The following is a 23519-nucleotide window of genomic DNA, read 5'->3' as shown; positions in this document are numbered from 1 at the left end:
ACCGTATTGCGACATTGATGTTTGAGTAGGGTAGGGTGCAAAATACACTATCAAATATCATGTCAACCCGTAATACTCTTAATCACACGATGTGCCATATGTTTGGTACAAGCGATCTGGGACGTCGAATCCGACGCCACTAAACCCTCCCAACGCGGGGGCCAAATCGATCTAAGTCCTACGACTGAAAATGCAAACACGAGTGTGCTCGTTCGTACGCGGGTGCAGCGACCGTACGTATTAGACTGTATTGCAGCAAATGTTGGTCAACAATATCCTGTTCGACCTTGTCAATGCAACTGGTTAGCAAACCTAACTCTGCCAGCTTCTCTGCTAAGTTGTCATACTTCTCAGCTAACTTTGGATCCAAACCACTATCCGCCTCCACGCAGTTAAACCCGTTCGCTACGGTGTTGCCGACATGTCGCTCCACCCGTCCGCGATCCACCCGGTTACCTACTTTCTGGCAGGCTGTGTCGGCTTGAAGGCGCGTCCGTCGGCCTGATCCAGCTGATATTGCGGGTCCTTCACCCACAAGCTGCGGATCCGTTGCTTCAGTGGCTTGTTCCGGCAGACATCTGCTGGCTGGCAGACACAGGTATAATCCGCTGGAACTAGCATCAGCTCAATGTTGAGCTCCTTGGCACAGACGATAACCTCGTTAGTCCAATGGACCGAAACGTTGTCCCACAGCAGCAGCACAGGTTTCGTCATGTCAACTCCGTCACCAAATTGATAGCGTAGAAACGTCGCAGAGATGATGTTCCACCAACCTGTGTTGTTGCCGTAGATCTGCACGCTAAAGATCTGCTTAAGCTGCTTGATGTCCTTCCACAGACGCTCGCCAAACTCACGGCATTACAACGTGTTGATCACAGCCGTCGCTGGCTTCTTAGAAGGCTTGGTCTTGAGCATGATGGACAGCATTTTTTCGTCGCACGACGAACTCCCGAGAAGCAAAAAAGGTAAGACGCTCCTTGTCGCGCCCACTAGAACGGATGCATACCGTCTTGTCGTCATTCTTCTGGATGTTCGAGGTAGGAATGTACTCAAAGAAGATAGGTGTTTCGTCAGCGTGGTAGATAACGTCCACTCCGAGTTCATCCATCATGGCCAACACGTCAGAACGGAAGCTAGCTGCGATTTCTAATGTATCGCTTGGGCAAATCTGGCTCGAAAACTAAAGTGGTGGTGATGCAGAATCTGTCTTGCCAGGAGTTGATAGCCTCCAAGAAGCCGCGAGGTACACCACTCTCCCGGGCCACTCGCAGCGCGTGCAGCCGAAGAATCTTCGACGAAACTGGGGCGGCTTCGTCGCGGTAGTCGTTCCCCATCGAACTAGGTCTTGATCGGCGTCTGCAGTCAGCGATGTGCCGATCTCGAGCTGGCGGAAGCCACGACTCGAAGCTTCTGCCACAGTTACACACATGGCGATAGTCTTGTCCTTCTTCGTGGCCCAGAGGTAGACGCTCTTGCGCTTGGTGTCGAGGGCCGTCCCCTCTAGCTCCGGGAAGAACGAGTCGATCGTGTCTTGAATACCAACGCTTTCGTAGGAGGTGACGACGGCGAGACGAAACTCGTGGGTCACCCAAGTGTTCTTGTGCTGGCGCAGTTTGCGACCACCCGTCCCGTTAACCCTTCTAGCCCCATATTATGTATCCTATAGAATAAGAAGTTTAGCAGGACAAAGTATGCAGCAAACTTTGTTTCATACTCTATCTTCGCATATAAAGTTTGTATAGTGCCCGATCTGTTGAACTTTCCCGTTTGATGTGCGAGGGGTAGATAGACGGGAATACTTCTGTGTTAATAGAAAGACGAATATAAATAGCAAACAGGTTTGAAAATCCGTATGAAAGCCCACCCGCGCCGCGTGTCAGCCACTCCTCCCTCCATTCTCAAAGATGAACGGTCCAAGTGAAAGACCTTCAAGCAGCTATGGCGCGACCTGTGTAAGCAGGGGTGGAAGGCGCGCAAGCCTACGGGCATAGCTAAGGACCATCGCTATGTGAAGCCGGGGATCAAGGGGCGCCTACAAGAAGAAAAACGCAACATCGACTTTTTCGAGAGTGGGTAAGAATCTCTGCGTGTATTATATCGATTAATACTTACGTAAAGGTTACTGAGCAGGCGAACGTGATCTTATGGCGTATGCGCGTCGTTCCGGCTGGCTAGAGCTGCCGCTGTGCGGCGCTGCTATGGGAAGCTCATCGTCGCAAGTTCCAATTGGCATGAAGGTGGCGCACACTGCAGGGGTGCGGAAACCAGGAGAAGAGACGCCGGTCGTTTCTGCATCAAGTCGCGCGCACACGGCAACCGCACCCATGATGCCAGTCGCTCCCGATAAGCGCTCGACCTCTCCTGTCGTTCAGGAGGGTGGTGTGGCAGCCGATACGTCGGTGGATACACACACAACCGTTGGGGGGGGTATGCTCCAGAGCAAGGTATGTTACTATTCTAGCTGCTACAGAGGAACCGAAGTGCTGAATGCTATTATTTGTGATGATACAGAACAAGACAGCGTGGACGTGCAGAATGCTCTGGGTACTGTAGATACGAACGACCACAACGTTCAAGCTGGTGTCTGCGCTACAGAGCTAGTGGTCTCTGCAGTGGTGACGAGTCGGGCCCAATCCACTGTGAAGAATCTACACGTGAGCGACAAAGTTGTAACGAGGGATGGGCTTACGCTACACAGCTGAAGCTGAAGCCTGACAGACGATTGTGAAGTTGTAGACATAGTAGATGGGGAACTGAATATGGGTCTGTGGACGATGAAACGTTGGGAAATACTGGCTGGATTGTGGATAAGTCTGATACCGTTGCGACATTGGCTGATTACCTGACAACTCCAACCGACTGGACCTTGAAGTGCGAACACACCACAATGAGTTGGTCCATTGCCGACATACTAAGAAGATCATTTGGAGGAGATCGATGAGAAAGTTCTCCAGCTTTCTGCACACAAATCATGAAGCACGATACCACGCGTTATGCTAGGTTCGGGATCATGACAGCCGCGCAGCAGACAAAGCTGCGGCCAACCAAGTGGTCGAGAAGACTTTCATATCGACTGGCAAGGTCAAACAACCGTTTATTCATGCAGCTTTCTAGAGGAAGATCTAATCTGTACAAATGCAATACGTACAGAATTCTCATCTGCTGTACTACAAATGCTACTGGGCATGGCAGCTGTCGTCAGGAGTTGAACTCATATGATTGTGTATATCAAATGCTAGGCATATTTGTATTAATCGATCTAAGTAAACCTACCGCATAAGCTAAGGAGATGACATTGAGTTACTAAGCTGACCATACAGGCTCAGTACTCGCATGACAGCGTTACCGCGCAACGTGTATAGACCAGCTGCTAAATTCAAAGTAGTACTACAAGAGTCAAGTTAGACCCACTACACCTGGTAGCACTTTGAGACCCATATGAATGCTGAGGACCTCGTGTCAGTAAACGCTTGACGTTCGTACGCGGTGCGTACACGAACGCGGAGCCGAAGTCTGGCACGAGACCACATGAAGCACGGTAAGGTGCCCATGGAGAGCTCCAACACGCCTGCAACGTACATGTTGCACGCGCTGACTTTCGCCCCATCTTCTGTCTGACCCAGAGTTGGAGTGGAGCCTTTTGGACCACGTCTTTCGCCGCCACGAAAGGGCTTGTAGTTCAACACACGTCAAGTGGCTGGAGAAGATAGGTTATCTGGCGATGGATACATTGCTAGTGGTCAATACCCAAAGATCTGCGCATACGCTATCGGGGCCGACGCCAGAACCCTTTCATAGATGATAAACAACATGGTCAATTCACAAACAATACAGTTCTCATTTTACCTTAAACTAGCTCTGGGGTTCATATTTGTGTATTCATATAATTAACCTAAGAATTACTAAGTACTTACGAGCAGCGTGAGTCGCTGGTAGCACTTCCGTCCAACGTGCTTGACGTTCGTACGCGGTCGAACGCGGAGCCGAGAACCACATCAGGGACGAACACCGCGTGCTGCAACCATTAAAGTTGAGCGGCGATAACAATGCTGCGTAATTGGTGACATCATGAAGGAGCAGCGTGACGCTGCTTCCTCAGTGACGGCGTCGTCAGGGACGACACCGCGTGCTCAACCATTAAAGTTGAGCGTAAGCAATTACGTGGGAAGAGAGGGCGAGCCTCTCCTCCGATGGCTTGTCGAACTCGACACAGCCATAGCGGCTCGACGCATCGTCGACCCGCTGTCGAAGGTCGCGTTCGCCATGTCCTGCCTTGGCGGACGCGCAAGGAGTTGGGCGTATGGACGCCGACTCTCCGATCCTACGTGCTTCAGCACGTACGAAGTGTTCAAAGAGGAGCTCAAACAAGCGTTTGAGCCCCCGCAAACGAGTTCCGGTCGAGGGCGGAGTTCCTCGACCTTCAGCAGGGTAAGCATGACGTCCATGCTTACGCGCAGCGCGCACGATATTTGGTATCAAATATCGTGACTAATCCGATTGACGAGGCGACCAAGGTCGTCACGTTCATGAAAGGGCTTAGAGATGGGCCTGTGAAGACCTATCTCTTCCGAGAGTACCCGAGTACTCTCGAAGCTGCAATCACTCTTGCCATGCAAGAAGAGTTTAGCCTGCGGCAGGCTAAACTCCATGTAAACGTACCGAGGCCGCAACCGCGCCCGGTAGCGAGGACGGGAGGTCCAGAACCAATGGACCTCTCGAGCGCAACAACTGCTGGTTACCAGCAGCAGGGAGGTAACGTGCGATGCTTCCGCTGCGGAAGGATCGGTCACTTTGCACGGGAGTGTACAGCTCCCATGCCCCCTGGAGGTGGACATCGTGGCGATGCTAGGCATCGCCGCGGACCAACAAAAAACGCGAACATCCAGTAGGCGCGGGGCGCCCTACTGGTAATGCAGTCGCGCGTGCCGACATCGGGCACGCGACACTGAGACTGCAGCCCCCAGTGAGACCAGCTCTCACTGCAAGAAACAAGATGACAGGCCAAACCTAGTCATCTTGAAGGTTTACTCGAAGAGAGCGAGTGACTCTCTTCGAGCATTGGTAGACTCAGGCGCGTCGAACAACTTTGTTCGACTACGAAGCCTGTCAGACTTGACTTCGAGGAGGTAGATACACCTCGAAGTCTTCTGGAGGTACGACTGGCAACAGGTGCCATCGTGAAGACCGAGAAGCGCGTCGTGAACGTGCGCTTCTCGTACAAACAACGAGTGTTTGTCGAACACTTTATCGTCCTGGACCTGGACGATAAGTTCGACGTAGTAATGGGCATGCCGTGGCTTGCACGGCATGATCCGGTGATAGACTGGAAGAAGCGCACGCTCGTGCGCTTCGGACGCGACAGCGGAACAGAGAGCGATGGCCCTGTTACCGCAGCGCGCGCACCAGCAGGTGCGCGCGGCTCACCAGTCGAGACAGCGCTTCATGCTGCTGTCCCGGAGTGCCAAGAAGTGCGCGAGGGCGCGCACAAGTGAGACCCACGTCGGCAATGCTGCCGACGTCGGAAGAAAAAAGATGTGTTGGTTCCGGGAACCAACACCCACGTTCAAGCGTGTAAGGGACAGTCCCTGACCCGAAGCGGTCAGGTCGACAACGACGCGTCGGCTCCGGGAGCCGACGCACCCTCAGTCATGAGGGGCTCCGCCAATGAATGGCGTCGAGGTGACGAAGGCGTGTCAACTCCGGGAGTTGACGCTGCAAACAGTGCGGACGGTTGCAAACGTACCGCACTGACGCAATTACATGCTGTCGTGCAGCCGGGCTGCACGACGAAGCTCATGCGATCAAGCCGGGCTTGATATCGCGCGCCCGCAGACAGGGTCTGCCGGCGAAGGACACATTACCGTGCAGCCGGGCTGCACGAAGGAAAATGCGGTCAAGCCGGGCTTGATACCGCGCGCCCGCGGACAGGGTCCGCCGGCGAACGACAGTCCACGGCCGGGCCTGGACAAGAAGAACAACTGTGCGGAGCCGGGCTCCGCACAACAAGAAGACGGCGCAAGCGGAAAACGCTGCGCAAGTCTCGGTCCGGGACCGAGACGCAACAAGAGCAGTCTGCTGGGCAGACTGCTGCGGTGACGCCGAATGTCAAGACGCTAAGCGTCTTGACGCGCACCGATACTGGATTCCAGTATCGTGACATGGAACTCGCTAGTCCTCCGACGACGGCGTCGGAGTTGACTTCGCTTCCAGCCATGAGCTGGAAGCGCTTCACGCGCGACTTGCACGATGGACGCATCGAGCAAGTCTGCGTTCTTTCGGACAGCGAAAGAACGGAGAGCGAGAGCGAAGAGCTGAGGCAGCTCTTAAGTACCACTGAGAGTGAAGACACTCTCAGTGCGAAGACGAAGCGAGAGCGCTTCGAGGAATAAGGTTGGGACTCGCTGAAGTCGAGTCCCTATTACGAATTGCTGAGGAGTACAAAGACGTACTCCCGGAAGACATTCCTGCGGAGCTTCCGCAGGATAAGGGCATTCAGCACGAGATTGATCTCGTGCCGGGCACGAAATACTGTGTCACGCGGCAGTGGCCACTGCCGCGAGAGCAGGTGAAAGCGATCGACGACTTCTTTGAAAGTCGTCGTAAAGCAGGACAAGTGCGGGAATCAAAGTCCCCGCACAGTGCTCCGACGTTCTGTGTCAAGAAGCCACAGGGCGGATGGCGCATCGTTCATGCCTACAACAAGCTGAACGATGCGACGGTACCGGCGCAGACGCCGATACCGCGAAAAGATGTTATCATCGATTCGATGGCCGGGAGCACCGTTTACAGTGCTCTCGACTTGCGAGATGGATTTTATCAAATCCTAATGCGTGAGAGCGATATCCCTCTCACGGCAGTGAGCACGCCAAGCGGCATGCTCTGGGAATGGCTAGTAATGCCACAGGGGCTTAAGAATGCCCCTGCGACTTTCAACAGGTGCGTGACGCACTTGTTGCGCTCGGTGCGCGACTTCGCACCGAGCTACTTCGATGATGTATTCATCCACAGCCGGGCTGTGGACGGGAAGACCGACGTAGAGATGCACAGGGTGCATCTCCGGAAGCTACTTGAGCTTATGCGAAAGCATAAGCTCTACGCGAACCTGAAGAAGTGTATCTTCGGGGCGAGCGAGATACCCGTCCTCGGGTGTCTCGTAGGGAAGAATGGTGTTCGCCCTGACCCGGAAAAGGTCAGAGTGATAAATGAATGGCCAACGCCTTCAAGTGTCAAGGAACTGAGGCAGTTCCTTGAGCGGCCACGTACTTGTGCAAGTACGTGGAGGATTATGCGGGCAAGATCCGCCCGCTGTCACAGCTTCTTAAGAAAGAAGCTGTGTGGAATTGGACACCCGATTGCCAAAAGGCATTCGATGCAGTCAAGCGGGGCTTGACTGAGGCGCCGATCTTGGCAGTGGCTGACCAAGATCGCCCATTTCACGTAGTGTGTGACGCATCCGATTTCGCGATCGGATGCGCGTTATGCAGCACGATCACGAGGGCCGTGATCGTGTCGTCTACTACCAATCGCGTCAGCTGAAGCCAGCTGAGCGCAACTATCCGGTGCATGACAAGGAACTCCTTGCCATGAAGTATGCACTCGCAAAGTTCCGAGTGTACTTTGCTTGGGAGTAGACCATTTGTGGTCTACACCGACCATGCTTCACTGCGCACCGCAGTGAAGTCGCCACATTTCACAAAGAATGGCGAGATGGCTCTCATTCTTTGCGGAGTATAACTTCCGGGTCGAATACAAACCCGGAAGATTGAACGTGGTGGCCGACGCGTTATCACGTCGGCCGGACTACGCAGAAGCTGTTGACGTCAATGCCATTGACGCCATGCGATCGAGCAAACCCACATCATCTCTGTTGGATGATGTGAAGGCCGCGTACGCGCACGACGCGGACGCGAAGCTCTTGCTGGCCTATGGCACAGCGCCTTCTGACAAGTCCCGTCAGAAGCTGCCCAAGCACCTTCGAGCGCGTGCACACCGCTTTCGTGTGCACGACGGACTGCTGCTCTACAACGCAGTCGACGACAACGCGGATCGCGTTGTCGTGCCAAATGACCATGACCTGCGACTCAGGATCATGTACGAGTATCATGATGCCCCGACTGCGGGACATCTCGGACGTGAGAAGACTTACGTCCTTCTCACGCGCGACTTCTACTGGCACCACCAGTATAGTGGGTGCGCAAGTACATCCGTGCTTGCGAGGTATGCCAACGCGTAAAGTCTGCGCCATTCGCGCAGGCTCCACTGCAATCACTACCGACTCCGTCGGAGTGTTGGAAGTCCATGTCTTTGGACTTCATCTTTGGTCTTCCCCCGGATAGCGGAGGGAACACCGGTGTTGTGGTCTTTGTAGACCGTTTCAGCAAGATGGTACATCTTGCTGCGGTGCCAGCAGAGGTGACCGCGAAGCAGACAGCCCGTCTGCTCGTCGACATGGTGTTCAAACACCATGGCATGCCGACCGACATTGTGTCGGACAGAGACCCGCGCTTCACAGCGCATCTGTGGCAAGAAGTGTTTACACTTCTTGGGAGCCAGCTTTCCATGTCGACTGCGGATCATCCGCAGACGGACGGTCAAACCGAGCGCGTGAATCGCGTGCTCGTCGATATGTTGAAGAGCTACGCTCACTCGTTCCAATACTGGAGCGAGTGCTTATCGATGGCAGAGTTTGCCATCAATAACTCAGTGCATGCCTCGACCGGGCATACACCGTTCTACGTGAATGCCATGCGGCATCCACGTCTACCGAGTTTACTCGGAGTGATGGCTCCCACTTTAAGTGGGGGAGGATCTACGCCTGCAATACAGCAGCCGCAGAAAACCGCTGACACTTGCGCAGTGTCAGCTGCAACAATGGACAAACCACATGAGTCTGCGCAAGGCGCAGACTCCCCCAACAACATGGCCAACGACCACGGGTCTGCGCAGGGCGCAGACACCGCAAAGAACCACGCAGAGGCCGGGCCTCTAGCGGAGAGCGAGCTGAATGACTTCAGCTCGGATGCAATCAGTTTCATCACCAAAAGACAAGCCGTGATTCGGTTTGTCCAAGACATATAGCAGCTTCTGTTGATCAACAGAAGCTGAACGCAGACAATGCGGGCAGAGGCAACACAAATGAATTTAAAGTTGGTTCATTAGTTTTGTTAGCTACACAAAACCTGCCTAGACATGCAGTTTCAGATTTCGGAGCAAGCAAGCTTGCTCCGCGCTTCATCGGGCCGTTCACTGTGTTGGCACGGCACGGCAACGCATACACGCTAGACATACCGTCTAGCATGCGCCTCCATCCGACCTTTTACGTCGGACGGCTGAAGCCATACCGGCAGCACGAGCCATCTAGCTCGGCTGACCCGAAGCCTCGGCAGGAGCCGAGGCAGAAGCGGAGGACTTGGCCTCGGCGACGAGCAACCTCTCCTCCAGCGCGCGGACGCGCTGGAGCAACTCTTCATCTGGGTCCCCAGCTCGACCTGGATATTCGAGGCGGTCTGCGAGACCGCCGCGACTTGGGCCTTCTGGTTCGCCAGCTCCTGTTTTAGGGCGGCGAACTCAGCGCCCAGACGCTCCACGACGGTCACCCGGTCGTGGAGAGGCGCATACCGATCAGCCCGGGGCTGATCATACCCGGGCGTGTTCCCACCCCGCCACCGCCGATCCGTGACGCCCACGGCTCAACCCGCTGGATTGTTGAGCGGATTGTTGACCATAGTATCCCGAAAACGAACCCTCAAGGGGCTCGTTTTCGTATTCGTTGGAGAGGATTTCCTCCCCATCGAGATACATAGAGCCGCGGAACGTCTTGCTGGAGGACGTTCCGGAAATGGTGAGGGCGTACGAAGAGCAGTACGCGCTGGCGCAGCGGAAGTAACGAGCGTTGCGATCATCGCTAGCGCTCGAACCCTCACGTGCTAAGAACTTAGCACGGAGCTCTTTGAGACTCTCGGGCACACGGAACGACGTGTACCCGTTCAGGTCGCGGTCGCTCAAGCGGACCGCGCCTGAAAGCACTTCGTGCACTGAAAGCCCTCGGGCACAGCGCACGGCACATTTGCCTCCTCAGCAGCAACATGAAGTTGCTCCAGCTTTCCACGCTTCGAGTACGTCTCGAAGCGATCACGCGCTTGCTTAATCCGATCACGGTAAGCACTCGGCCTCTTGTTGAAGTTCTCAACAAAGGCGTTCCAGCTTTGACAAAGTGCCTGCCATTCGGGCACTTTGCTGCGAGAAGAGGTCTTCTTGCTTTGAAACCATCGGAGCTCATGAAAGAGTCCGATGTAATAATCGCGCCTTTGATGCGTTTCCGCATCAAAGTGCAGCTCGACAGCCACAGCGTCATCTTTGATGGCGCTGCATACGTACAGCGGCACCTCATTCGGAGGTACCGAGTTCCCAAACCGGTCCGCGATCTCGGACGCGGACGGCATCCATGGATCGCGCGCTGCAGGCGCAGCGCGCGGAGAGCCTTGAGCTTTAACATCACGCGCTGCAGCAGCAGCGCGCGGAGTACTGAGAGCCCCAGCTGTAGCGAGTGGGGTATCACTCTCAGTACGCGAACGCTTCGAACTCGAAGCGTCCGTTTCGTCCCCTTCACGCGGGCGAACGTTCTTGGCGTGAGGGTCGAGCGATTCGCTCGACACTGAGTCTTTACGCTTTGAGGGCGAGTCCTCCTCGCCCTCCATATCTTCATCGTCGTCGTCGAAGTCGACGACGTCACCGTACTTCGCCTTCTGGCGTTCGAAGTAGTCGTCGATGGAGAGATGACTCCCCATCGACTTTGCGGACTTCTTCTGAGGCGCGCTCATCGTTGAATGAGCGCGGATTTCTTCTCCAAACGCGGAGAATTGACGAATGGTCAATTCCAAAGATTGACGTGCGGGGACCCCGCGCGTCTAACCTTATAGGGGGGATGGTGTAACGGTTACACGTACAAGTGGCTGCAAGCCACTTGTGAATTTAACAGATAGGTTATCTGTTAAACGTTTTGGATACTTCCTCACATTGGTGTAAGACACACCGATGGATACATTGAAGTGGACCACCACAGTGAGTGGTCCACACATACCAAAAGATCCTATTGGTAGAAAGCAGCATCTTTCTACCAATCAGAGACATGCATATTAGCGGGGCTCTGACAGCCAGCCGCTGCCAACCCTTTCATAGATGATAAACAGTTTTTAGCAGATTTTAGAGGAAGATCAATTTACAAACAATACAATTCTCATTTTACCTTAAACTAGCTACTTGGAGTCTTGTCTAAGTTAACTTACATTTGTGTATTCAAATATAATTAACCTAAGTAATTACTAAGTACTTACGCTTCCTCATACACGTTGCGCAACGTGTAAGCTAAAGTAGTGAGTCAAGTTAGACCCACTACACTCAGAGGTTTTGATGTATACTTTATCCAAGATGTTCGGTTATCCTGTAGGATACAGAATATGCCGTGGGGCTAGAAGGGTTAAGCGGCTATCGCCCCCGAGGCATCTTGCCAAATGAGCTTTAATCTAATGCAGGCAGGCCAGTGGACGCATGCGCTCGGATTGACGCGGCTCTGGGAGTTTGTCGGAATCAATATATTAGCTTGGCTTTTCTATATGATTAAACACAATTGGTCAAAACTTAATGTCGGAATAAACAAGTTCTATACGGTACTAATTTTGAGGTCTATTGTACTGGTATTGAGATTAAAAGTATACTGGTTTCGGGAAGTATCTACTGAAAATTATTACTACGCCTTTCGGCATTCCCGAACGTTCGCATGCCTGCGCGGCCGGAATGCTGCGCGGCGTGAACCGAGCGGACGACGAGACGGACGACGAGATTTTGGCTGAGCTGATGCGCGAGGGGGAGAGCCGGCTGGCGTCCGAGCAGCGCGCGCGGCAGGGGAGACGCGCGCGTGAGTCGCGCTGGCGGCAGTTCATGGCGGCCGTCATGTTCCTGAGCCAGGTGTTCGTGGAGCTGGGGCGGCGTGGCCTGCGGTGTCTGCAGCGCAGCGTGCCGCGCTACGTCGCGTTCGTGGACCGGTGGCTGGTGCAGTCGATCCGCGTGTCGGTGCACCCCAGGAAGAAGATGAGCACGCTGCGCCTGCTGCTGGCGCTGGGCGTGGCGTTCGCGCTGCCGTATATCGTGTTCACCATCGGTCGCATGCGGTTTCCAGCGGGCCGAGGGGCCAAAGTGAGGTGCGCGCGGTGGCTAGACTGCTAGCGTAAGGTCTGCTGAAAGGCTAACGGTTTCTGTGTACCTATTGCCGGCGTGGTCAGCGCGGACGAGCTGGACGACGAGAAAATCCGGTCGCTCATTATTGTGGACCGCGTGGACACGCTCGTGCCGGGCCGTCGTCAAATGTTCCTGCGAGAAGGAGGCGACGGGCTGAAGTTGGACGACACGGCGCTACAATGCGAGAATACTGTCCAAGGCGTGAGGCTGCTCACGGATGCTATGGGTACGAGGCATTTGACCCTGCACTTGCTGCTGGATGGGCTGGAATATTGAGTGTGGTTGTTGTCGATTATAATACACTGCCAGGCTATGTGTGCACGCGATCGCAGCTGGACAAGGTGAAGACTGGCTGCTGCAACGAGACCGACGCGAGCCTCCCGCGGATAAAGCAGTTCACGTGCGATCGGTGCGATACGAACCCGCCGCACTGCTGCGACGTATTCGAGCACTGCGTGTCCTGCTGCATGCACCCTCTCAACGTACGTTTTGTGTTGCTGCTATGGCCGGTTGAGCAGTTGCGCCTGCAGGCTGCGTAGAGCTACTTGGCGGACATTTGGTGTAGGCCCGGTTGAGCCCCCCCCACGCACACACACACACTTGAAGGTCCCCCAGCTGACCTTGAACTGTTTTTCACCTTGTGCTTGAGGTCTGTCAGACTGGTATCCGGCGAGACTACTTGACGCACGCTGACCCGAACCATCCGGTCTACAGCGACCCGGCCGAGATCACCGTGTTCCAGTACTGTCAGTACCGCTGCCGCACCTCGTCCGCGAGCGTGCAGCACCAGAACTCGTACCGAAGGTTGGTTTGGCTGGAACGAGGCGTTGGTGGTGGCTCGCGGTTCTAATGTGTGGAGTCACTTGCCTGTGTCATGCGCTGCGCCAGCCACCGCTCGTTCTGCTACGGGATCCACCGGCCGCTGAAGGTGCTGCCGACCGTCAACAGCGACGGCCTGCACGACGAATGGTTCGTTCTTGCACTGGTTTCAGTCGTTGGCCGCTCTGTGATGAACTCCGGTGTCTAACGCGCATCTGCGCGCTCATCCTTCTTCCGCCGTGAACAGGAGCGGCGCGTCCAGGGAGGGCGCGCGCGACCACCTCGTGCCGGCGGCGCAGCTCGAGCTGGACCCGTTCTACCGCGACTACGCCGTCGCTGCCGACTGAACGCCGGACGGCGTTTCGACAACCCCGGCCCGGATAAGCCGCAGGATCGCGCGCCAGCTTCAAGGTGGCCACGTAGCCATCACTCGGGCGTCGTCGACGAACACGGTTGAAGTTGGCGTATCTTGTTGCGCAAATCGCGCCGTGTCAAGTGGCTCCGCCATATACGATGGCTGGGTCGATCTTTTTCTCTCGTCCTTCCCGCCGCTGTCGTGGTCCTGTCGTGCCTGTGTGGGGCCCCGATCGGCGCGGCGCCGGCGACGGCGGCGTGCTCTCTTGCTAGGGGCAGCGAGCAAATGCCTCTCCGTGAGCGGGTCACGGGCACTCGCTCTGCGAGTCGCAGCGGCTGCAGTGGAAGGGCATGACGAGCAGCTGGCCGCGGACTTGCCGTTGCGCAGGCTTCGCATGCCGGGAGGGAGGTTTTTGGTCTGAATATGAATATGGTACGGTCTGAATAATTCAGACGAGGCGGTCCTCTCTTGCTTCAACCTAAGGAACGCAAGGTTGGACCATGCCGGACCATGCAGAAACCGTGCCCTTTGCATCGGATTCTCCGCGCCGAAGATTCCGGGGCATCGTGTCTGGCAGTGCGCTTTAACTTGGTTTTGTTCTCAACAGTGCATGCGCTCTCGCAGGTGGACAGAGGGGTGTAGCACAAGTGCGCGCAATCCAGCGCATACATTTCCCGAGTGAGTCACATCGAGGAAAAGTATCTTGGTGTGCGCTCGTAGTGTGCCGAGGCTAGCGCTCGGCGAGTTCCTCGGCGCTGGCGTGGTGGCGCAAGGCTAAGATGTTGTCGGTCGTCGTCGCCGCGCTGGCCAAGGCTGGCTCGGTCGCCTCCTCCGCCATGCCGAGCCTCCCTTCCACTTCCCGCTCCGAGCGTGTCACAACTTCATAGAGAAGACAGCTGAAAAAAGTGGCGGCTAGCTGGTCGACGACGAGCGCCGCCGCGCAAAAGGTTCCGCAGACATCGACCGCCGCCGGTCACGGCAATTAGCAACCGGGGTGTGTCGCTAAAACAGTCAAGCGAGGCAATGATTCGCGACCGGGCTTATCTGGGCGCTCCGAGCCCTAGACGTGCAAGAAACCCAGCGCAAAGCGGAAATTCGTGGAAAGCTCAACATACTGAGCGCCAGTCAGTGGCCGTTTCCGCGTGACTTGGCTCCAGTATGCTTAACTCAATTTTTGCCAGTTGACGCGGGCGCGCACTGCAAGAAGTGCGCAATGGCTTATCCGATACCCGCGCTAGCCGATCGTCATCGGCAGTGTCTCAGCATACACTTTGCGGTGCATGCGAACCTGCGAGATGGCATCCCCAGCGGAGTGGGACGCGCACTTATTCGCGCGCTCCAGGAGCGCCCATCACCACAGCTGCCCTTCAAAGAGTAGCACCCTGCAACATACACACGTAGAAACGCACCTCACCGCCGAGCTCGGCCTCAGGATTATCCAGGCCCACTCGGCAAAAGCCAACGTCTTGTCTGCACGAGGCGCTGCAAAATTGCTCCCGTCGTCTGGCCGCTTGATTTGCAGACTAGTCTCGCGCGGGCTCGGCTCGACTCGACTCTGCGCCGCGGCCCCCTCCGCAGTCTCTCTCGGAGCGTTCTCGGCCGCTTGCTTTTGCGAAAATGGCGCCGTCCTTCATCTCCATGCTCATGACACACAACGCCGCCGACAAGCGGGGCGGCGTCGGCTCGGCTGCTGCCGCCGCCGGCACCGGCGCTGCGGCCAATGCCCAGCTGCCGCAGCTGGTGCGCGGCCGCTCGGCGCGTGCCGAGGGCCTGCAGTTTGGCTTGCCCGTGGGCACCTTCCAGCGCACGCCCTTCGGCCAGCCACAGACCGCACCAACACAGCCGCACGCACATTGGAATGACCGGCAAAAGGTCCAGGACTTCTTCCGACATACAACCAGCTCGCTCGGCCCCGACAGCGGCGCCAATGGCGACGACCAAACATCCGATAGGAACAGCGATAGCGACAGCGCCACCGAGGACGAGAAGGCCGCGCAGAACGACGACAAAGCCATCGACGTCCGGGAACTCGTGTCCAGGACCGCCGCGGAGAGCCGAGGCTCGTCCGCGACGTCGTCCACGTCCTCCGAGGACAACCAGCAGCAGGAGGACATGCGCGGCGCAGTAAGAGGCCGCGGACGATTACAGAGCGCGCTGGAGGACCTGCTGGCGAGGCAGCAGGCCGAGGAGCAGCAGGACGACGAGCCCGTCGACAGGACCCCGCAGAGGCGGAAGAAGGAGCGGAGGAGATACGACTCGTTCGACATCATGGCCGACGTGCGGATCGAAGACGAGAATGACGACCTGGACTCCATGTACTCCTCCCCCGCGCGCTCCAGAAACAACAGCGAGGACTTTTTCGGCGGGGGCCTGCTCGAGATGCTCTCGCAGCGACATATGCCTGCGGGTGTGGACAGACACGCTAGTGTAGCGGACATGCTCGCCAACCGCGTGCTCCCCCCTCCGAACCAAGCCGCCGAGGATTCCGATGAAGAGGAAACACCAGGGTCAAGGCCCCCAGAGAACCCTCGGAGCACCCCTGAGAACAGCGTACGACAACCCCTCCAAAAGAGCCCTGCCATGGGCAGAAGTAACATGCTGGCCGAGATGCTTGCGAAGCGAGCTGCCCCGCCAACGGAAACGAGCAGCCCGACGGAGGCCCCGGTGAAAAAGACGAACGCACTCGAGGCAATGCTGGCAAAACGGTCGTCCCCGCCGCCGGAGTCACCGAGCACGGAGACGCCCAAGACGGTCAATCCGTTGGAGGCTATGCTTGCGAGGAGAACTGCGCCGTCACCTCCACCGGCGGCTGCACAGGAGGAATCGAGCGGGGCCGCGCATCCTTTGGCTGCGATGTTGAAGCAGCGCCAAGCGGCCCCGCAGACACCTGTAGCAGCAACAGCTGATGTCGCGTCTCAGCCACCTGCCCCAGCAGCGGATGGCAACAACGCCGAGAAGGATCAGACCCCGCTGAAGGACCACCCGACGTACCAGAAGTACTTCAAGATGCTGAAGGTGGGTCTTCCTCCCCCCGTTGTGAAGCACAAGATGCAGAGTGAGAACGTGGATCCGGCCGTCCTGGACATGGACCCGAACAAGCCCCTGCCCGAGGCGCCAGCACCCGCTCTCGACGAAGAAGCCGAGGCGGCATACCAGGCGCAGCTGAAGGAGTACGAGGCTAAGCACGGCAAGTACTTGCAAATGGTGAAGGTGGGTTTGCCCCCAGCCGTGGTGGAGCACAAGATGCGCATGGACGGTGTGGATCCGGCCTGGTTGCAGGGACCGCCCAAGAGGCCGGAGCCGAAGCTTGCAGCTGCATCCGAAATCACCGAGGAGGAGAGAGCTGCTCACCGCAAGAAATACCACAAGTACTTCCAGATGCTTCGTATGGGCTTGCCGCGCGGTGCTGTTGAGCAAAAGATGCGGATGGCTGGACTCGATCCAGCAGAGCTGAATGGACCTCGTCAGGCCGCGACCCCTGCCCAGGAGCCAAAGAAGACGCTGAAACGCAAGGACTCTATCCGCAAGAAGCTGCACTGGGAGGGAAAGAGGCACAGGACGCGTCGCGATAGTCTGTGGGGTGGGGACGCCGTGGAAGAGGCGAAGGAGGCGGTCCAGATTTCGGAGGAGAGTCGCGCGATGCTAGAGAAGTTGTTTGTGAAGGATCTTACAGAGAGCAAGAAGCGCAATGCCTCCGCGAAGTCGGATGATGCCGCCGTCGCCAAGAAGAAGAAGGCGATGGTCCAGCTCATCGATATGAAGAAGTCGCAAAACATCGCCATTACTCTGGCGCGCGTGAAGCTGACGTTCCCGGAGCTGAAGCGCGAGATTCTGGCGATGAACCCGTCCGTGCTTTCGCCGTCTCAAGTGCGGTCCCTCATGGACATGTGGCCTGACCGTAAGGAGATGGAGGCCATCAACGCCTTCAACGGCGACATGGCGACAATCGGCACTGCCGAACAGTTTCTGATGGAAGTGCGCAGCGTGCCTCGCTTCCACGAGAAACTTGGGTGTCTAGTATTCAAACAGGAGTTTCCCTCGCGTGTGCACGAGCTGCGCGAGTCGTTGGACCTTGTGACCCGAGGTGTGTACCAGGTGTGCTCTAGCGCAGAACTACGCCAACTATTTATTTATATTTTGCAGATCGGCAATCTGCTCAACTTCGGCGGCGACGACGAACAGCAAGGCGTCGACGCCTTCTCGCTGGGTTCCCTTGTCAAGTTTTCGCAAACCAAGGCATTTGTGGGTGGCATCACCTTTTTGCAGTATGTGGTGCAGTCGATCGAGCGCGACGTGCCCCACCTCGCTCACTTCTACAATGACATCGACCTCATTTCCAAGTGCAGCAAGGTGGCGTACGCTTCTCTCGCGTCAGAGAAGAATGGACTGGAGGCTGGTTTGCAGAAGCTTTTGCGCGAGGCCGAGGCCTCAATCCCGCCGGATACCGCACGCGATGTTGACAATGAGGCCATGATGACGTACAACATCACATTGATGAAGTTCTGCAAAGACGTGAAAACGGAGCTGTACGCTCTTGAAGAACTGCTGGGTAAGCTGAACGCAGCGAAGGCACACTTCCTGGAGTACTTCGAGGAAGAGGACACCGAGGAGGAGCTAGACGTGCTGCTTACGCATATTGCCAACTTTACGACCGAGTACCAGCGCGAGCACAGCAAGTACCAGGCCAAGATGAAGAAGGAGATGATCGGTCTGTACTCGAAGTTCTCGCCGGCCAAAAACCCGGTCAAGGCGGTGGAACCCAAGCAGGAGCCCAAGGCGCCTCACGGCAAGATGCACCACGGCGCCAAGCTGCCGCAGGGCCAGCATGGCCATCGTAACCATGGCAAGGCCGCGCACCCGCACCGGACCGCGATGCCGCCGCAGATCGACCACCCTCAGCCGCTGCGTCAGATCCACCACGCGCGGGTGCTTCATCTGGAGATCCCGCAAGACGACGATATGGACGAGGTCTCGTCCACGGCGTCGATGTCGCCCAAGACCAGTGCCGTCCTGTCTGGAGACTCACCCTAAGCTGTTCGAGTCGCGTGCCGTCATCTCCGTCGAGCAATGTAAATACCGTCAGACACCAATCATTATCACACAAACCAAATGCAAGTATTATGATATGAGACTTTGTGCCCAGACACTTTGTGCGATTGACGTCATGCTCTATTCCAGCACTATCGGATATCGGCTGGCGAGGCTCTCTTGCTTGCAGGCTGCAAGTTGCAGCGCAGGATCGTGATCGGCAGGCATTTTGATCGCAGCCAAGCCACCTTGGTCACACAACAACAGCCGGGTAGGACAGTGCGCTCGAGCGCTTCTTTGGCAACGTGGGAGAGCTCTGGCGACGATGCTTGAAGCGGTCGACAGGCTTTCCAACATCACGATGACCACAAATCCGCGTGGTCATCTCAACGCTCGCTGCGCCGTTCCCACTGGGAATCCCAGCCACGACATCGTTGACCTGGCCGCCTGTCATCAACACCGCACAGGCACGTAAGGGGGATAGAGAGTCATGCCGCTGGCTACGTGGAGCGTCCGCGTCAACTTTGGGCGGAGAAGCTTATCGCGGTGCTGCATGATAGTAGAGCAAGTCGATGGCAAGCCACTGCAAACAACGGCATGAGCTTCATACATTTGCTTCATTGATCCATCGTACGACTTAAATACTTGACTTCACAGATACAGAGCTGTTCACGTAGACTAGACTGGATGGCACGACGCCGATGAATACGAGCTAGAGACATAGAACACATACACCCGAGCGATAGACGGCGGCTCGAGTTGTCCGACATCGACTCCTTGTCCTGATCCTTCCCCTCCTCATCTTCCTTTGAATGAGGGATGGCGTTCGCGCGGTTGTTGAGAGAGAGAGAAGAACGGAGTTTGAGCGAGTCGACTTGGAAATGGGAGAGCTAAAGACCATCACGACCTTCAGACAGCGAGAGCAGCGGCGGGCTCAGCCTTCACAGAGGCGCTGGGGTTGATGTCCTGCTTCTCCTCGCGAATGTGCATGGTGCACATGCCCTGGTTGCGGGACAGCTTCTTGCAGCCCTCAATCTTACAGAGGCGACCACGACGGTGCACCTCACAGAAACCTCCACCACGGTCCGTGCGCACGCAGCCCTCGATCTTGCAGTTGCGGAAGCCGCCGTGCGTGGCGCAGAAGTTGCCGCGCTGGGCGCCCTTGGGGCACCCAGCAGCCTGGCAGCGCTTGCCGCCACCGTGAGCACGGCAGAGACCGCCTCCCTGCGAGCTTTTGTTGCAGTTGGGGAACTTGCAGCGAGCACCGCCGCCGTGAGCCTTGCACAAGCCGTGCGACTGAGCCGCCTTGGCGCAGCCCTCTTCCTTGCACTTCTTGCCGCCACCGTGACCGATGCAGAAGTCGCCGTTCTGGCTGGACTTCTTGCAGCCCTCGATGCTGCACTTGCGGCCACCGCCGTGGGTCTTGCAAAAGCCCTTGGAGCGCACGCGGCGCTCGCAGCCAGCAACCTTGCAAGTGGCCATGCTCTTGGGAGACTTGGTCGTAGGCTTCATGTTGGCGGCCACCGTGGCATGGGCGAACTGGTCCAGCTCAGGCGAACGGAACAGCATCTCCTGCTCGATCTCGGGGAGCAGGCGGTCCAGGGAGTCAAAGGCGGACTCAATCTGCTGAATGTCCTGAGGCATGCCCGGGAGCGCCGGCTTGGGGGCGTTTCCGAACACGGCGTATGCGAGCGGGTCCAAGTCGTCCATGGGCATCTTGGTGTTGTTGTCGGCGGGGGTAAAGGCAATCGGCTCGACGTTCATAGCAGAGGAGGTAATAGGCTCCGGCTTCATCATGCGCTGCTGGGGCTGGTACTGCAGGGGCTGCTGCTGGCCCATGCTGATCTCCAGGAGGTGCTGCATCTCGTTCACGTGCACCTGGCGCGGCGGCATGGGCACGTTCATGGAGGTCTGGAATCCCTGCTGTTGCTGCTGCATGACCGACACGTATCCGTGGCTGTGATGCCGTGAAAGCGTCGGGGGCATGCCCATGGCGAAGGACGTTGCCGGCTGCTGCTGCTGCTGCTGCTGGAAGTGGACGGGAGCCATTTGCTGCCGCGGCATGGCCACGGGCATGGAGGTGTGGCGCGTGAGCACCACCGGAGGGCAGGCGAAGCCGTACTGCTGCGGCTGTGGGGCATACTGCTGCTGGTGCTGCTGCGGGCGCGACCAGGCGTCGACGTCGCAGCCCATCATGCCCATGTCTCCGAGCAGCATGTCCGAGTACTGGCTGTGCGGCGCCGCCATGGCGACGGGCGGCTGCAGCGTGCGCACGGTCTTGTGGGCCATGCCGCTGCTGCTTCCCGGCCGCTGCTGGCCGGTCTCGCTGTCTTGCACGCTCTCAATGGACATTCTGGTGGCGGTCGGCAAGGCTCTTTCCTTTGATTGTCCTGCGCGGCTCGATTTCTCAACTGAGGCGCTCGCTCGTCTCGGGGCGTCGTCGACCTGGGCGGCTGGATTCACTCGCTGAGCGCCGTAGCTAACGGCGCGGCCCTGCTGCTGCACGGCTTGAACAGGTCTCGTGGCCCAGAACCAGGAGAGCGCGCGCTCGGATGGGGCGACGCTCCTCGGGATGTGGAGCGGATGCACGAGATTCGCTTTGCTTCGAAATCGAATGCAAGCGATTGTCGAGCCGAGGATCGGAGGGAGGGCAGTGAGAGCGGCCGACGGCGAGCCTTGGAAAGGCAAGAACGCGCTTTGGGATCGGCGGGGGAGTCTGGCTGATCCGAGCAGCGAGGTGCTTCGCTCGGGGCCGGCGCAAATAGAAGAGTGAGAGCGGGCCGCCGTGCCCAGGGCTCCGCAGGGTTACGGCCACCGCCGCCGCGCTGCCAGCAGACAACGCGCCAGCCGCTGGCGACGGATGCCTGCGCGGCGCACGCCCCTCGTTGGTGCTGTCGTGACCGGGCGAGCTCGCCGCTCGAGGGAGGATGGGGTGTGGTCCGACTTCCTCTAACCCGAACTGACTCGCCGCAAGTAGTCAGCAGCATACAAACACCAAGTCACCTCGGCCCGGGAACTCGCGCCGCGGCATCTGGTGGAGGCGACCCCGGCAGCTGTTGACGTCCACCCGGGACACACACAACACCAAGGTCCGCTCTCCCGCTACACGCGACCAACATGGCAGGCGAGAGCCGTGCCGCTGTCTGCGCGCGGATACTCACCCGCCAGCGCGGCGTCATGAGCTATGGCAGCAGCGCCTTGACAAGCGGCCTCCCATCAGCGAGGCTCAAGCCGCGCCGTTGCTGACAACGCTGCGTTGGAGATGCGTCCTCGGGGGCGCGCGCATTCAACGCAATGCTGTCGCTATGAAATGCAATTGCCGAGCTGCGCGCTCCCGTGACGAGGGAGCTAGGCTTACTGTACTACAGCTGCGCTACTGTACTGCAATGCGGTCGCTTGCTCGATCCACTCGTTGGTTTTCCGGCGGCCTTGTCAGTGCCGCCACTTAGACATGCACCTGCTTCGCTGACTGCCCTTATCCACCAAAATGCCGTTCATGTCTTTTGTCGCAGCGAGTCGTCACCGCTGCAGGCCGAGACGCTCGCCGCCTGTGCTGCGAGGCATGTCTCGATGGAGCTCGTGGCTCCCGGCGCCGCGGTGAGGCCAGTATCGCACGCGCTGCTTGCAGAGGGGCGTGGCTGCCCAGCTCGATTTCATTCTCCTTGACTTCAAGAATTAGCGTCGCGGTCGTGGAATCGCGCGCCATGCTGCGGCCGCATGATGGTGCTCTCGGAGCGACTATCAAAGTATCAACAACAACACGGGAACGACTTCCTCGAAGGGCAGCGCCCTTCCAGCGTGTCGCGGGCCATTACAGCGCGAATTCTCTCTCTACTCGCCGCAACTTCGAGGGCACGCACGATTTGCGGTGTTCATTCTGTTGACATCATCGGATGTTCTGTAGCCACCCTTGCTCGCTCGGCCGCAGCCCGATCGGCGGCACCTCGACCTTATATTTATGTGGTCATCCTTGTCGCTATACTAGCTGACGCTGATTTCGGGGAATGCCTAACTGACAAAAGCTGGACTTTTGAGTCTGACCGAATCCAGCTCCTTCTCACGATAAACTGCACACCAGGCGTCACGAAAACAATGTTTTTTTTTTCTAAACGAAGGCCTCGCGCTGTCACGTGCAGGATACATGTACACCATGCGTCAAGACTCTTGACTCAAGAGGGTCGCGAGAAGCGGGGCTGTTGTTACCGCGGCGCGAAAGTTTTCGCTCGCCGAGCACACATTACACATGAAAGCGGGAACTGCAAGGTCGCTGGTTTGTTGGGCATGTTACAGTACATGTACAAATCGTGAGCGCTCATGGTGCAAATTGCTGCCGTCGTCGAGCCTGCGCTTTCGAACAGCACCGCCCGCGCGACCCGAATCGGGATTCCGATCTTGCCTTCCACCGAGACGGGTACTGTACACACGCTCACCCCGGTGTACATGTATCGCTGTGAACCCAGCCCCTGGTCGGGGAGCACGCAGATGTAAATCGAGCACAAGTCTCACGTCATCGCTTTCTCAACGCGACGACGGCCTGGCGCCGAGAGAACGGACTGGCTGACTGCCAGCCAGCCGGCTCGGCCACACCGAACGAAGGTGAGTCTTGCGTAAAATGGCGCCTCACACACGCACGGACCTGCTGTTGTCAGCGCCTTCAAGCTCTCGGCGACAGCGCCACCACCCGATGCAGGCGTCTGCAGCGAGAGCCGAGCCAGAGGAGAGCTTCGGCAGGGCCCCATGCAACAGTCAGGCGACCAAGCTGTGAGATCCCTTCGGGTCTTCAAGCGGTAGCGGTTCGATCGAGCGGTGGGAAGGCAAATCTGCGCGCGAACACCCGAGCAAGCGTGCAGACGGAAAGCGTGCCTGCCAGCGACGTCGTCGCTGCGCTTAGGCATCTGTCGGTCACCGAAGCCGGAGCGCTGCCATCACTGACAAAGCTTGCGCCAAATACTTGAGCTCAAGTATCCGGCGCGAGCCGTTCTCACCATGAAAGGTTCCTCGTAATCACCACGCGAGGAGCTGCAGCCCATTTCGGCGTGAAAGTCCCGGGAAGGCGGTCGTGTGTTCAATTACTTGCACCCTT

At 57.5% G+C, this 23519-nt stretch overlaps 6 protein-coding genes across 6 annotated transcripts; 3 read left to right on the top strand and 3 right to left on the bottom strand.

Moving 5' to 3' along the window:
• Positions 1–456: 456 nt before the first annotated feature.
• On the bottom strand, positions 457–1111 carry IUM83_10996 (DNA binding protein; the record flags this gene model as incomplete). The annotated part of the gene is made up of 2 exons (XM_067935528.1): positions 457–828; positions 1007–1111. 2 exons carry the CDS (start codon positions 1109–1111, stop codon positions 457–459), a joined length of 477 nt encoding a protein of 158 aa, XP_067798898.1.
• A 69-nt stretch (positions 1112–1180) lies between these two features.
• Positions 1181–1612, bottom strand: IUM83_10995 (Protein Y6B3B.8; the record flags this gene model as incomplete). Its single annotated transcript, XM_067935527.1, has 1 exon — positions 1181–1612. One exon carries the CDS (start codon positions 1610–1612, stop codon positions 1181–1183), a length of 432 nt encoding a protein of 143 aa, XP_067798895.1.
• Positions 1613–1948: 336 nt separating this feature from the next.
• On the top strand, positions 1949–2553 carry IUM83_10994 (uncharacterized protein; the record flags this gene model as incomplete). Its single annotated transcript, XM_067935526.1, has 3 exons — positions 1949–2069; positions 2131–2444; positions 2512–2553. 3 exons carry the CDS (start codon positions 1949–1951, stop codon positions 2551–2553), a joined length of 477 nt encoding a protein of 158 aa, XP_067798896.1.
• Positions 2554–11793: 9240 nt separating this feature from the next.
• On the top strand, positions 11794–13400 carry IUM83_10993 (uncharacterized protein; the record flags this gene model as incomplete). Its single annotated transcript, XM_067935525.1, has 6 exons — positions 11794–12197; positions 12279–12460; positions 12544–12716; positions 12893–13038; positions 13123–13203; positions 13301–13400. 6 exons carry the CDS (start codon positions 11794–11796, stop codon positions 13398–13400), a joined length of 1086 nt encoding a protein of 361 aa, XP_067798901.1.
• A 1625-nt stretch (positions 13401–15025) lies between these two features.
• IUM83_10992 (formin-homology 2 domain-containing protein) lies at positions 15026–18439 on the top strand (the record flags this gene model as incomplete). The annotated part of the gene is made up of 1 exon (XM_067935524.1): positions 15026–18439. The coding sequence occupies one exon, from the start codon at positions 15026–15028 to the stop codon at positions 18437–18439; it is 3414 nt and encodes a 1137-aa protein (XP_067798902.1).
• Positions 18440–19345: 906 nt separating this feature from the next.
• Positions 19346–20788, bottom strand: IUM83_10991 (WRKY transcription factor 19; the record flags this gene model as incomplete). Its single annotated transcript, XM_067935523.1, has 1 exon — positions 19346–20788. The coding sequence occupies one exon, from the start codon at positions 20786–20788 to the stop codon at positions 19346–19348; it is 1443 nt and encodes a 480-aa protein (XP_067798899.1).
• Positions 20789–23519: the final 2731 nt, after the last annotated feature.

Source organism: Phytophthora cinnamomi, assembly GCF_018691715.1.
Source record: "Phytophthora cinnamomi strain GKB4 chromosome Unknown Contig7, whole genome shotgun sequence".
Lineage (NCBI taxonomy): Eukaryota > Oomycota > Peronosporomycetes > Peronosporales > Peronosporaceae > Phytophthora > Phytophthora cinnamomi.
The sequence above is the reverse complement of the archived record's forward strand: the minus strand, read 5'-3'. Positions and strand labels throughout refer to the sequence as shown.